Raw genomic sequence first — 15,673 nt, 5'->3', positions numbered from 1 at the left:
GCATGTTTCGCACTTGCTGGCACTTTTTTATATGTTATTAGGAGTCCATAACAGTGTTAAACATGTCACTTCCTGTTGCCAGCAGGTGGCGCTATGACTATAACTGAATATGAGCATGGCCATGTGTTCAGGACAGAACTCTTATCAAACGTGTGAAGTTTGGGGGAGATTGGACATTCCATGCCTGAGTTACAGCAACTTCCTGTTTCATGGCGAAACATCGAAATTTGTAAGGCCGCCGAGGACCCGCCCTTCGACGAAAACTCAAGATCTTCGCAATTTAACGTCGCAAAGGCCTTAAGATTACACTCACCAAATTTGAAGATGATCAGATTAAAACTGTAGGAGGAGTTCGTTAAAGTACGAGGCCTGAAAATGGCAAAAACTGCACAAAAATCTGAGAGGAAGTTCAAAATGGCTGACTTCCTGTTGTGTTTAGGGCTATGCTCCAAGAGACTTTTTTGTAGGTATTAGGTCATTACACGTATGTACCGAATTTCGTGCACGTACGTGGAACGTTGCAGGAGGCGCACTCCGTTGAACTTTTATAGGTGGCGCTATCGAGCCATTTTGCCCCGTCCAATTCTGAAACCTATATCAGATGTAAATTTTCGCCAGTTCTGACGCGTGTGCAAAGTTTCGTGAGTTTTCGCGCATGTTTAGGCCCTCAAAAATGCAATTCAATGCGGAGAAGAATAATAATAATAATAATAAACAGAGCAATTCCAAGAGGGTCCTCACACCATCGGTGCTCGGGCCCTAATAAATAGAGATGAACAAAGCACAGCTCACACAGAAGTCGATTTCAAACCAAGCAGATCTATGTTGGTTAACACAACAAATCTGTATGACCAACTTGAACCCGGTGCGAAATCTTCATGGGAAAAGCTTTCACCCCGTGTGTGCATTCCTATTGAAATGACTGGATTTCGCTTGAGAACATTCACAGAACAGTGGTAAATGTGACCACCTTTACACTGACAAAAATAAAATGACTTGTTAAGGGAAACTTACGGGTTCAATATGTTAAGTCCAATTGACGCACTGTTGATTTCCACAAAAAACAAATCATGGTAATCAACATTATGCAACACATTTTGTCAATTAAACGTAACATATTGCACTCAGAATTTTTCTTTAAAGTCGGCATGAAACAGAAGTTGTGAAAGTGTTTTCTTCACTATTGTAATATTGTATATCCGAGTGAAACGGCTTCTCTGAACTTGCTTTTGTCCATGGGAATTGATTGGATGGTTGTGGTTTGCTATTGGTGGAACTCATGTGAGTGACAGGTTGCCCCGCCCTCATGGCAGTAAACACGTCATCAAAGAAAAGAGGAAGGGGAAGTTATTATAAAGATTATGAGGGCACATTGATTTTTTAAAATAATATAATAATCAACATTATGAAACACATTTTGTCAATTGAGCTCCTGGAATTTCTTTTAAGAGGTAAATTTCTAACCGCTTTATAAAATAAATCATGCAATTATATTCTTTTGAATCCTCCAAAACATGTCTGCATTCACTTCCATTGTTGTTGTTGTTTGTTTTTAAGAAGTTATTAACATTATGACAAATTCTGTTCGCGCTCAACTCATTGCATTTTGGATACTAAGGCTAATCAAATGTCCTTTCAAATCAAGGTGCAATTAGCAATGTTATTTGTGCATTATGATAAAAAATGATTGTAATTCACTGGTGTTCATATTCAAATGAAAGCTCTGTATGCGAACCTTCCAAACCGCAAACAAAAAAGTAGCGTAGGCTACTGTAGGTGTGTGTCTGTAACCCACTTAAACGAACAAAAGCCTTTGTGTGATGATGCATTTCACAAACAGCAGATGAATAGTAGTGTTTATTCAAACGAGCACCATTCTGAATAAAACAAATTCATCATGTCCATGTGTCGAGGAGGCATAAAACTCTACCCTCATGCAAAGGTCACTGTAAAATGTACAGGTATCTTTATTGCAGAGAAGATCAAATTCTTTTAAATGTTTACTTTTTATTCTCTGTATAATCTTATTATGTCTTATTGCACCCTCCCCTTTGATATATTTTAGTATGTAACAATTCGTTTCCCTGGTTATTGTGTCGTGATCGTTTGGTTATGGTTGGCTTTCTTGCTGCGTCAGAAGCATCCGTAAACATCATTTACAATAGGTCCATATGAGTCGCCATATACATCACGTGTCGGTGTCACTTCATGTACCATTCTCCCTTAGAAAATCAAAAAGTTTTAAAAACCGCATCGATAAAAAAACAACACCAGCGAAGAAATCGAACTAAAAATGCAATTGTGTGCTAGATCATGAGAGTCTCGCCAATAGAAACTCCAGGAATTAATGGCGCCAATGTCTTACGCATTGTTCGTCGCGCTCCTGTCCGTTTAAAAAGTCGAAGTGAGACGTTATGCAAGGAAAAAATCGCGATCATCCTGGCATCGCGAGACTGTCTTTTCCAGGAAAAGGCGCTTGGAGCCTGAAACGCGGTGGCATCTTTTTACCCCCCCTCTCCGGTCCGACCTCATACGGTCGTGACCCGCATGACCACCTCGCGGTTGGTGGCGGTGCCGAGCCGCGGGTCGCTGGGCCGCAGTTGACTGAGGATGTGGAGGATGGTGTATCCGCAGTGGTGGTTGAGGATAGTCCTTAACCTGCGCACTCGCTGGCCCCCCCTGCTGCCGCTGGCCAGGCCGTGCGCGTTGCTGCGTGAGCCGCGGTTGCCTGCCTTACTGCTGGAGCTCAACGGGTCTCCCAAGTCCTTCGCCTTCTCATAGTTCAATACTTTCCACTGCTGGTTTACAGCTTGCCATCGCTTGAAGATTCTGTACACGGATGAGCCCTCGTGGATAATAAGGCCTGTGGGGAATTATAGATTAGAGGATGTTACTTATTGATTCGACAACACTTTACAAAAAGGTTCAATTGTTTAGGCAACATGAGAAAATGCACTAGGAATCATGAACTAACAATGAACAAGATTTCTAACAGCATTTATTCATCTAGGACTAGGTTAATATTATTTTATAATATATATATATATATATATATATATATATATATGAAACATAAATTAACCTGAGTTCATGTTATTGATAGTATATTAATATTATTGTAGAATATAAAAGACAATAGTTTATATATTTTAATTTATATAAACAAAACTTTTTAATATAAAAAAAATATATATATATTTTATATGCATTGTATTTTACATACGTGTAACATACGTTACATAAATGAAAAAAGTAAAAATTATTAAAATGATGTTTATTTAGGGCTGTCAAACGATTAATCGCGATTAATCGCATCCAAAATAAAAGTTTGTGTTTACATAATATATGTGTGTGTATGGAGTATAATAATTTTCTATATATAAATACACACACATGCATATATATTTTAAAAAAATGTGTTATTTATATATAAAATATTTATATATATTATAAATTATATATAATATAAATATATATATACACAGTATATACATGCAAATATTTCTTAAATATATACATGCATGTGTGTGTATTTATATATAGAAAATAATTATACACCGTACACACACATATATTATGTAAACACAAACTTTTATTTTGGATGCGATTAATCGCGATTAATCGTTTGACAGCCCTAGTTTATATAAATTAAAAATATATTAAAATAATATATAATGTTTATGTAAATTACCATTTACATTTTTTTATATTAAATTTAATTATTTTGTATTAATTTGAATATTACTATAAATAACTAAACTGATGTTCATTCACAATATACTCAAACGTATTATTTTCTTAATATTGACATATTAATGTAGCCTATTAGTGTATGTAGAAATTAGCACCAAACCAAGATTAATAAATGCTTAAAAAGTATAGTTCATTGTTAGTTCAAGATACCTAATGCTTTACTATATTAAAATGATTACAAATGATATATACATATATAAGTGTGCATATAAAATTATATGAACATAATTTTTAATAATATAAAGACATAATATATGTCTTTATACATCAGTATCATCAGTTCATGTATTGTTAACAAAAGTATCATGAAAGTTATTAACAATAGTATATTATATTTATACTATTTATTGTCCACAAAATACATATTGTTTCATTGTAACATATGTAGAAATTAACATAACCATCTAAACATGGTAACCATCTATCATTCATTGTTAGTTCAAGATACCTAATGCATTAACTACTGTTAATAAACCTTAAGAGTTCCCATCATTTTCCAATTTTACATTTACACATATCCAATCATACGTATATGCAAATGTGTGTATATTAGTCTATAGTTAGTCTATATATAGGAAGTCAAAGAGACGTTATAAAAACAAACGTGTGTTTGCACAGATTTATCCATGTGGTTGTACTTCTCACCTATGCACACGATGTCCATGAAGCCGTACATGCCGTAGCAGATCTGGAAGAGCAGGTCCTGGCGCTGCCACTTGGCGGACGGGCTGAGAGAAGACCACACCAGCCACGAGATACTGGCGATGAGGAAGAGAGAGCCCAGGATAATGGCGGCAATCTGCACCTTCTCGATCACCGTCAGAGAAATCGCCTGCCACTGAAACACACAACATTAAAAAAACACCATAAGATGGCATTTTCTTGCTTTGCTTGTAGACGCCTATAAATAGAGATGCTAGCCAGTGCTTAGCCCTGACCCAGATACTTCACAAACTGACGCTTCACCTGCAGCGGGTTCTTGGTGCTGATGGCCAGGACTTGGTACTTGAAGTAGCAGAGCTCGCAGCTCCAGGATCCTCTCTCACTGATCCAGCGGATGAGGCAGGGCTGGTGTGTGCAGCGCACGGAGCCGTCGCAGCGGCATGGGCTCAACAGCTCCCCCTGCAGGCACGACAGAGCACAATCAAAACACCATACTATTTACTATTGTATTTTTTAATTTTCTTTTTTATTTTATTTGACAGGGACATTGCAATTAAACATAGTACAAAACAAGTTAGTAACTGATGCTATGCAAAAAGAGTTTATAGCTAGAGCTAATTTTCAACTCCAGTCCCTGGTTGGGCCTTTACACTACAACATTTTCTATTTCATCATAAAAACGTATCTATAGACACACCATATAAATCACTTGTTCAGATTACACGATTTTAGCCCGATTTTGGCACGATCCGTTTGACGTAGGGTGTCGTGGGGATTCGCAAACGACAACGGGCGTCGGGACAAAAGATTCGATCGTTTCATCTCGTATAGTGTGTCATAGTGGGCGACAACCTACGTCGCGTCTGCGATGCTTCACGACATCACGACAGAAAGACTAGCATGTTTAATTTTTTAACGGTCCTCCACGACGACGGCGCGCGAGTGAGTGAGGGTGAGTGAGAGTCTGTGTTCGCGAGTGTGTGTGACTGTGTGTGTGCGCGAGAGTGAGTGTGTGTGTGTGTGTGTGTGTGTGAGAGAGAGAGAGAGAGAGAGAGAGAGAGAGAGAGTGCGTGTATGTGAGTGAGTGTGTATGTGCGAGTGTGTGTGCGAGTGAGTGAGTGAGTGAGTGCGTGTGTACGTGCGAGTGAATGAGTGTGTGAGACGGCTCGCGATGACTTGTCGGAAAACAACGTGTAGTCTGACATGTTTCTTGTCCACGACACGACAAGATTTTTAGGAGTCAAAATCGTGTAATCTGACACAGTGACTATCGTAACAGACCAAAAAAATCGTGTAATCTGAACCAGGCATACATACACAAACTAGCTATTTACAAATGGGTACATTCCTGTTTCGATTTCATCCAAGACTTAACTCGAGAAGTGAACATTTTAAGCTTAGTCATGGTTTTATGTTCAGTGGGTAATGAGTTCCACAACTTTGCACCTTTATATAACGTAATAAACGTTCCTGGACTTATAGACCTTATGCACTAGACTAGAGAAACAAGAGCGCCGCCATTTTTAGAATTTTGTCTTTGAACTTCCGTTTTTGCGGTAGCTCTGTATATTTCTATGGCATCGCTGTTGAAGAGTGATTCAACAACTGGTGAAGTGGATTTACTTATTGTAGAGTTAACTATAGATATCATGAGCTTTGTAATGCTTGAAGCGGATGTCATGGTAAGATTTTAAAAACGAGCGGTTCATTCATAAACCCGTAAGATCTTACCTTCATACAAACCCGTCAGACAGAACTCGACGAGCGCAGCGCTGAAAAGAGGCGGAGCTACATAAGGTCTATTGAGCCAGGAAAATATGTTTAGTCAATCATAATAACTTTCTCTGCCTCTGAAATAGCCTCTTTTCTGCTGGTGTCACCAAGGCTGTGAGTGGGAAGAAATAAGTTTAGCCAAAAATATCATAGCCGAACTATTATGATCCAGTCAAATCCCGAGCAACACAATTAAGTCCCAGACCTGCATTATTTCCAGCTGCATATTCAGCTTTATTTGGACATGTAGACGTGAACTGAACTGGAAATGCTATGGTAACACTTTATTTTACAGTGTCCTTGTTGCACATGTTACATACTGTAGTAATAACTATATATTATGCATAATTACATTGCAACTAACCCTAAACCAACCCCTAATCCAAACCTTATAGTAAGTAATTATTACACAGGCCTTACATTTATAATAACACTGTAACACAGACACCTTTAAATAAAGTGTAACCAATGCTAATATATCTTGTATTTTTCAATAATTAAAAAACGTGGTCACGCTTTAGATTAGGGTCCAATTCTCACTATTAACTACGGCTTTAGCCTCAATAAACTCCTAATTACTGCTTATTAATAGTAAGGTAGTTGTTATGTTTAGGTATTGAGTATGATTAAGGCATGTAGAATATGATCATGCAGAATAAGGCATTAATATGTGCTATTTAAGTACTAATAAACAGCCAATATCCTAGTAATATGCATGCTAATCAGTTTGGACTAAACTAATGTGTTACCAAAATAATACTCTTCCAATCAAAAGTTTGGGAATATTTTTTATGTTTTTGAAAAAAGTTCTTATGCCCACCTAAATTGCATTTATTTGATCAAAAATACAGTAAAAATCGTAATATTGCGAAATATTATTACAATGTAAAATATCAGTTTTCTGTATGAATATATTATAAAACGTAATTTATTCTTGCTATAGAAACGCTGTATTTTCAGCATCATCACATGATCCTCCAGAAATCATTCTAATATGATGATTTGATGCTCAAGAAACATTTCTGAATATTATAAATGTTGAAAACATGTTGAACTGTTCAACTGACCAATCAGAATCAAGTAACCAATAGATTTGTGTAATAAAACATTACAGATGAAACTACTTTTCCTGTTTTATATTCCTGCATATGACTAACATAGACAATCATTCCGAGTTAATTTCGTCCAGTGCTTCCAAACAAAGACGTTAGTTTCCAGAGTCTCAGATGATCACGTGAGCGTCCAGTGGGATCACGACACAACACATCTGCTGAAAGCTGACATCTGTCGCCTTCTAAAGCTGCATTACAGCCGCAGAACCAACGATCCTCATGACTGGACTTGCCCAGCAGGACAGTGCTGTGGTCCAGTTGATTTACGTAAATGAGATATTACTCATGAACCTGTCCGCCGTTACAAATGATAAATCGATCAGGGACACAGTGTGCATGCGGCTGCTGACGTGAGCTTTGGACTCCAGACTTATGAGCGTGTGGAGGATCTGAAGAGAGTGCAGTTAAAAGACGACGGGTGAGTTATTCTCTCCACTACTGCTCCAGACACTCAATCAATACACACCTCTGAAAGTCCTGCAGCTCCAGGATTGTTGGGAAAAAAGCTTTTGAGAAATTAGCAGCAGCTTTTGCAAACTGTCACTCTGGTGCATTCTGTGGTTGCTATGCGGTTGCTAGGCTGTTGTCAACAAAGGAAAAGCTTTAAGAAGCTTTCTCTGCAGTCTTCCGCCAAAATAAAAGCTTGATGGTTTATAATGTTTGAAAATTAATTAAGACAGCTATAAATATGTATTATTAAATACAAATATTAAACAAAATAATAAATATTAATGTTGAAATATTTCACTGTCAAATAAGTATGAGTATTTTAAGAAAAATAATAACAATAATAATTATATTATATTATTATTATTTATTATTTTTGCTATCATTATTTTTATTACTATTCTTATATTGTCATATTGATAAAGATAAATGATAAATACTATAATATATCACTGTAAAATAAAATTGAGTATAAAAAAAAATGTAAAAATATATTGAATATTTATTACTACTACTAATAATAATAATAATTATTATTATTATTATATTATCATTATGTTGATATAAAAATAAACAAAATAATAAATATCACTATTGTAATATTTCACAGTAAAATAAATATATAAAATATATAATAATCATAATAACACAAATAATTATTATATTATTATTATTATTAATATTATTGTCATATTGATAAACAAAATAATACATATTACTATTGTTATATTTCACTGTCAAATAAAAATATAGAATATATAATAATAACAATAATTATATTATTAATATTGTTATTATTATTACTATTGTGTTTTCATTGATATAATAATATTAATCAAAATAATAAATATTACTACTGTAATATTTCACTGTAAAATAAAATGGGGTATTTAAAAAAAAGTATTTATATTAACTATTAATATTATTATATTTTCATATTGATATATAATCACATAGTTTTGGCCAAATTGTGCAGCCCTACAAACAAGCATAGCAAACCTGTAGCTTTTTATTGCATTTGTGATTTTTTTATCAGAAAAACATTTTTTTTTTTTACCTAGACTTTGCAGCCCTAACTAGCATGTGCAATTTTCAAAAAAAAAAAAAAAGATATCTAAGATTAGGGGTTTGTTCAAATCCTCAACCCTAAGTGTGAGCAAGAACCACTAATAATACAGCATCCAGCAACACCATAGAAAATGACTGTGCCAGGTATATTTAGCAAGAAGAAACCATGAATCAACAAACATTACACATGTAAGAGTACAGCATTTAGAGAGCTGCCAAGAGAACATACAATAGATCCAATGTGAATAACAAGTGGAGGATAAAGAACAGGATGTCCAACTGTGGGGCAGAGATAAAGGACTGTAAGAATGATATAATCTTTAGAGAAAGACTGAATGGCTTCTGAAGTACTGCGGCATAATAGAAGAAAAAGGGGGAAAGCAATCTGTGATCATTAATTGCATCGATTCTTTAACTGTGGTACCAGCGTGTCTAAATGCAATTTTGAGGTGTGACTAGAATCAGAACCACTTTAAGCTTAATAATCACTATTGATTCTGAGAAGAAACACAGATTTATAATGTGTTCATCTCAATCTGTCTGTTAAACACAGAAGCCGGCCAAGAGATCAGACTTTTACTCGGCACTATTGAGTCAGTCCCGTACGTGAAAAACAAACAGTTGGATCTACTGTGTCCACAATAAAAATCTGGAAAAAAATAAATTATTATGAGTCAATTAAAATGTATTAAAAAAAATTAAATAATATATATATATATATATAAGTTATTTCATTTATGGGTTTACGAAAATATTCAATTTATGGGTTTTCTTGCTTCCATTAAGGCACAATCATGCTGGAGAAAATGGTCATCAAAAAATAGCTTATAAATCACTTGTTATGATATATTATCACCCAATATTGGATTCAATCTTTTTGTCAATTTGTTTTCTTTCAATTAGGACTAGTTTTGTATTTTTATTTGCATCTGATTAATCGTAGGTCTCATTTATCTAAGAGTAGGTATCTTCTTTTTTTTGGAGTAAAAAAGCATTATTTATGAATAATTTTGGAAATATGAAAAAAAAATATGGAAAAAATTTGCACTGTTGATCACGCTAGTCTACTTTAATGTTTCACCAGGAAGTTTGTTTTGAAATGCTTTTATTTTGTAAAAAAAATGGCACATAGTCACACTTGTGGTGTTCCCGGTCAAAAATGGACGGCCATTGAAAGTGAATGGGAGAGACTGAAAATAAGAGAAATATTTCGTTTTCAGGAGCATGTTCATTATGTTCATGTACACATATGTGCATGTGTGCTTGCAAACATCGAGCCCTTGGACCTGTGCATGTGTGGATACATGCATACACACGCTACCCAACACAATATATATATATATATATATACCAAAAACATTAAAGTAGACTAGTGTGATTAACAGTTTTTTTTTCATATTTAAATGAATATTGTGAAAATTATTCATAAATAATGCTTTTTTTACTAAAAAAATTAGATGCCTGCTCTCAGATAAAGCTTTTTATTGCATTTTTAATCACAATTGCAATGTTTTCCCCTATATCTTACAGCCCTAAATAGCACGGGCAATTTTCTAGAAAATTATCTTGAGCTGTGATGTCAAAGGTAGCAAACAGGGGAAAATATTCTAAAATATTATATTTTAAATATTAAATATTGTTTATAAATTATATAATAGTTCATTTCATTTTTTTAAGAACCTCCCAAAACAGAATTAGGCATTGGTAAAATATCTACAATAATATAGTGAAATATTGTAATACAATTAAAAATTCAGAAAAATATACAGCTAATTTTAACTGGACACCAATGCAGAAATATGCTTTTAATTGTTTTTTTAAATGCTATATATATATATATATTTTTTTTTTTGCAATGAAAGTCAATGGGGTCCAATGTTGTTTTAGAGTACAATGTTCCTCAAAATATTTTTTGCACAAAGTCATGTAGGTTTGGAACGACTTAAGTGTAAGTAAATGACAGAATTGGCATTTTTGTTTGACCTATCGCTTTAATTCTGCCAACTGGTGCAGTTATGACCATCTAAACAATAACAATGAATGACTCAGACAGACCCTAAAATCCTGACAGCGAACTCCTTATGTCTTTATTCTAGTGGCTGTTTTTCTTCTGTCAGTCCGGCACTTTCAACAGCTCACTAAGCAATCTACCTGAGCGGCAGGCTTACACTCAAACGTGTCTCGCATTGAAAAAGACACCGAGGCTGACATAATCAGATGGACTGCCAGATGGATTGTGTTGGTACATCACTAACATCTCTCCATATTAGCTGATGTCTACGGCTAACTTGCAGCAGACGAGCTTTACAGGTTTCGCACATCTGTTGTTTCGCAGCTTGGCTGCTGACCAAACATCCATCCCGTGTTCCGCCTATACGATCCAAATACAAACGCACGCTGATTTATCCATGAGAATCTGATTACGCTAATACAGACATTCAGCTCATCGGATGACAAATCAAGCAGGTCATCCATCATGCGATATAAAACACTGCACATCTATTTTGCTCCTGAACATCTTTACAATTAAAAAAACTAATTATTATTGTTTTTCCAAACATTTCAGTCTTCCAGACCATGTGGATCCAGCTTATAGGCTATGAACAACTGTCTTTGCATTGCAAGTGAATACGCCTCAGGCTGCCCGGGGCTTTAACATCCACACTACGATCTATACATTTCCACACAGAGATGTCTATTGCGCATAAAAAAGCAATAGAGAGGTTAATTGTGTGGACATATTGAACCTGTAAATCGACACGCTCCAATGGCATACCTGTATCCCATCAAAAGAGAAACCCATTATTAGGTTACGTGTTGCCGATGGTCTTTGTTTCCGTGAGCTAAACACGTTGCCAATACTTCACCAACAATTTCTTGCAACTTTAAGTCAATTTACATGTTTTATATTTATTGTAAGCAAGCAAAACTACAGAACAATATTAATAAACACAATATTATGCATGTTTTGTAGAACTCAAGAAAGTGTTCAAGTTAAAGTTGTCTTGATAAAACTATTAGACTGCACATATTTAATACTAAATTATTTTTCTACGTATAATAGTTTTTTTTTATTATTGTAAGAAATCATATTAAAGTGTTCAATTCCACTTTATTTGAAGGTGTCTTTGTTAATTATACATTTAAGTTCTGAATAATATTAAGTAACTACATGTACTTACTAAAGGGTTAGGATTAGGGTTTGTTGCATGTAATTATGCATATATTATAGTTTTTACTATAGTAACTGCATGTAACATATGTAACAATGACACTGTAAAATAAAGTGTTACCAAGTGTTCATGTAATTGTATTTAGCCTACATTTAAAAAAAAATAGTTTGGACAAGCGCATAATGCAAGGAGGTCTTTTGGACAAGTGCATAATTATATCAGTGCATTAACAACAAATCCTTTTACAGTGTCCTTGTTACACGTCACATGTAGTTACTGAAGTAATAACTATAAATCATGCATGCAACTAACCCTAACCCTATAGTAAGTATACATGTAGTTAATTACTATTACACAGTACTTTAATGCATAATTACACTGTAACACGGACACCTTCAAATAAAGTGTAACCGAAATGAGCAATGCCGATGTACTTTGTGGAGCTGTAGTAATTCACTATAGTAACAATAACAAGCAGCATGTGCAATATGGTGTATAGCAACCAGCAACATTTACATTTAAAATAGCAAATATGGCAATAACAGACTAAATACACACACAGGCCTTGTTATTGTGGGAATAAAGGTATACCTGCTCGGGCCCTTGGAAGCAGATTCGACACTGGGGTGTCCTCATGCCGCTGGCCGTGCTGCTGGTGAGGCTGACCGCGTCCAGGCCCGCCTGCAGTTTCGGGTCTTTCTCCTCAAACGCCAGGCTCCTGGGCCTGGGGTCGCTCCCGTAGTATTCTTCCTCATCATCGCGGCTGGAGCAGTCAACGAAGGGCGGCCATCCGCAGCCGCCCATCCCGAGCCCCCTCATTCTGTCCGAGCGTCTGTTCGGCTCTGCGTCACTGTCGGAGCGTCGAGAAGAACCGGATCGCATGAAAACCAGCACCTTCAGTTCGTTAAAAAACATGCGGATCCGGTTCTTGAACATGTTTGACTACATGTGTGTGTTATATGGCTGAAACGAAATTGTTTAATTGTGAACAGAAAAAAATATGATTATATATAATGATTATATTATTGTTGTTGTTGTTGCTATTTTTATATATTGTTATTATGATGCATTATTGTTTTTATTGGTATTGTTGTTGTTATTGATTCGTTTATTAATATTTTATTCGGCAAAAATGCAGTTGCTACCCCAAAGCCTCAGAGGGAAAGTGTCCAAACCAAAGGTAATTGGTCAGAAAAATCTCTGTGCTTGTTGTTTTCCGTCTGATGGCATGTATGTGCTTGTTAGGGCCGATGATGCTGTTACAATCATCACAGGTCGACAATAATAAGCCTATGGTATTGCAATGAATAGCCAGCAATGCATTGTTTCAGCTCTAAAGAGATGTAATTTTCATAAACTCCCAGCAACCCAAAGCCTGGATGCACGGATGAGAGACGAGGAAGATGCAAAATGGCATTTATCTATTGCAGAGCATCGCTGCCACATACAGTCATCGTCGCGGATCCTTCAGCATAAAAACATAATCCGAAAGAGCTGGAAGTGGGATTCAGGTGCAATCCTATAGTTTTGTTTATTGTTCATCAGAGGCATCATGACGAAGCTTTCACATAATTTCCTTGTGCATCTCCCCATTGACATATCCCAACGCCACCTCCCATCCCGAACACAGAGCTCAGAAGAATCCATTCGGTTGGTGTTTTAAAAACAGCAATAATAATAAAGGGAGTTTTGGCTGAGGAGCAGTGGGGAAATGCCAGCATCTCGTCTCCATTTGAAGTTCATCACCATCCCCCTCCCGGCCCGATATGGTTCCTCGCCACGTTGACGTTCAAAGGAAGATGGAGCTTCCAGAAAGGGAAAAATAAAAGGCACCGAGCGCAGATTCGCCTATTTTCCTTCTTCGCAGGGTGTGATAGTCAGTCGGAGAGGCTGATGCTGTGGATCGTAATGTGATGGGGATGCTGATGCTGATGCTGCTCCCCTCTGATTCATCCTCGAAATGGACGTTCTGCCGTGCGCATCAACACACGGCCCTTGTTTCCAAGGCGCGCTCTCGCCCAATCAAAATGATTCATTTACGAGCGTCTCGCTGCCGTGCGCGCTCCTGCTCGAGTCTCCCGTGGGAGAATCCAAGTGTGCTGATTTTTGACGGGCGCCGCTGTCCAAGGTGCTGATCCCTAGCCGTGACGTTTCCCCTACGTGTCAAAGAGACGCGGGAAATATAAATGAGCTTAATGGGTCGTTCATTCCTGCTATATGCAACACAAAGTGGAAGAATATTTATAAAGATTAAACCATAATTACTCCTATGTGCTCTGATCAAGCTCAGGCAACTCTACTGGAGATAAAAGAAAACTCAAAAAAAAAAAAAATTTTAAACATGAAAGGGTCATAAAAAAGAGCCCTGCGTAACAGGATTGACCCATGATGACATAAAGATAGGCTTTAGCTGAAGGGTCAGCACTCTAATGCAGTTTATTGATTGAGATTCTTGTCAATTTTTGCCTTACCAGGTCAGCCCTAAATATTGATCTTTCACACTCTGCCATTACAGTTATTGCATACTGTGTTAAGCTAGGACCTAGAAGAATGAAATGGCAATTGTTTCTTTCTACTTGATGTACTGATACTGATACAGATTTACAACTACTGTGATTCGTACAAATATCAAAATTAGTCATCTGACATAAAAGTTTGTTTATATAATACATGTGTATAATAGTGCTGTCGAATTCGATTAATCGCGATTAATCACATCTAAAAAGTTTGTGCTTATATGTGTTAGTGCTGTTAAATTGATTAATCGTGATTAATCACATCTTCAAAAAAAGTTTGTTTATATAATATATATATGTTAGTGCTGTCAAATTAATTAATCGTGATTAATCACTAAAAAAGTTTGTTTATATAATATATATGTTAGTGCTGTCAAATTAATCGTGATTAATCACTAAAAAAGTTTGTTTATATAATATATGTGTTAGTGCTGTCAAATCGATTAATCATGATAAATCGCGTTTAACATAAAAGTTTGTTTATATAATATATTTATAATTATATATATATATATATATATATATATATATATATAAAATATGTGTTTTATATATATTATATAAAAACAAACTTTCATGTTATGCGATTAATCATGATTACTTGATTTTGACAGCCCTATCAAAATGCATAAAATATTATTAAACAGCTAAATATCAAACCAAGTTGCATTTATTTTAAAGACACTATTATAAAGCCCATTTAAAAAAAAAACATTGTAATTTGTTGTTATAAATTACTACGGAACATGTTAATATGATAAACAAAGAAACTGACTTCATCCACTAAAAATCACTGCCACAGTTAATTAAAAGCCAAAATAAATAACGCAAGTAATAAGCTTAGTTCACTAAGATGTCACTTGGTTTGATATTTTGTAATTTAATAAAATGACATTCAAACATTTAAAAAAAAATGAAAATTCTGTCATCATTTACTCACCTTCATGTTGTTCCAAACATATGATTTTCTTTCTTCTTTGGAACACAAAATACTTATGGGGCAATACTGTACATAAACATACTTACATAACTTTGATGAATCCTCATCAGTTATAATGGACAGTGAGTCAGACTGAGCTGTCAAAGCTGTCCTCTCTGGCAGTACAGATCAATCTCACACAAATCAGCACAGACATATTGTTGATTTATTGTTATGGCATGACTATGC

The 15,673-nt window shown here is 35.5% G+C and overlaps 1 protein-coding gene across 1 annotated transcript; it reads right to left on the bottom strand.

Moving 5' to 3' along the window:
• Window positions 1-1,839: 1,839 nt before the first annotated feature.
• marchf9 (membrane-associated ring finger (C3HC4) 9) lies at window positions 1,840-14,145 on the bottom strand. Its single transcript, XM_079850368.1, has 4 exons — window positions 12,581-14,145; window positions 4,720-4,875; window positions 4,399-4,591; window positions 1,840-2,863 (listed from the first exon to the last, which is right to left on the bottom strand). The coding sequence occupies exons 1-4, from the start codon at window positions 12,923-12,925 to the stop codon at window positions 2,529-2,531; spliced, it is 1,029 nt and encodes a 342-aa protein (XP_079706494.1). The 5' UTR covers window positions 12,926-14,145; the 3' UTR covers window positions 1,840-2,528.
• Between the last annotated feature and the right edge of the window lie 1,528 nt (window positions 14,146-15,673).

Source organism: Squalius cephalus (genome assembly GCF_949319135.1).
Source record: "Squalius cephalus genome assembly, chromosome: 18".
NCBI classification, from domain to species: domain Eukaryota; kingdom Metazoa; phylum Chordata; class Actinopteri; order Cypriniformes; family Leuciscidae; genus Squalius; species Squalius cephalus.
Note: the sequence above shows the minus strand (reverse complement) of the source record. Positions and strands in the feature narration are given on the sequence as shown.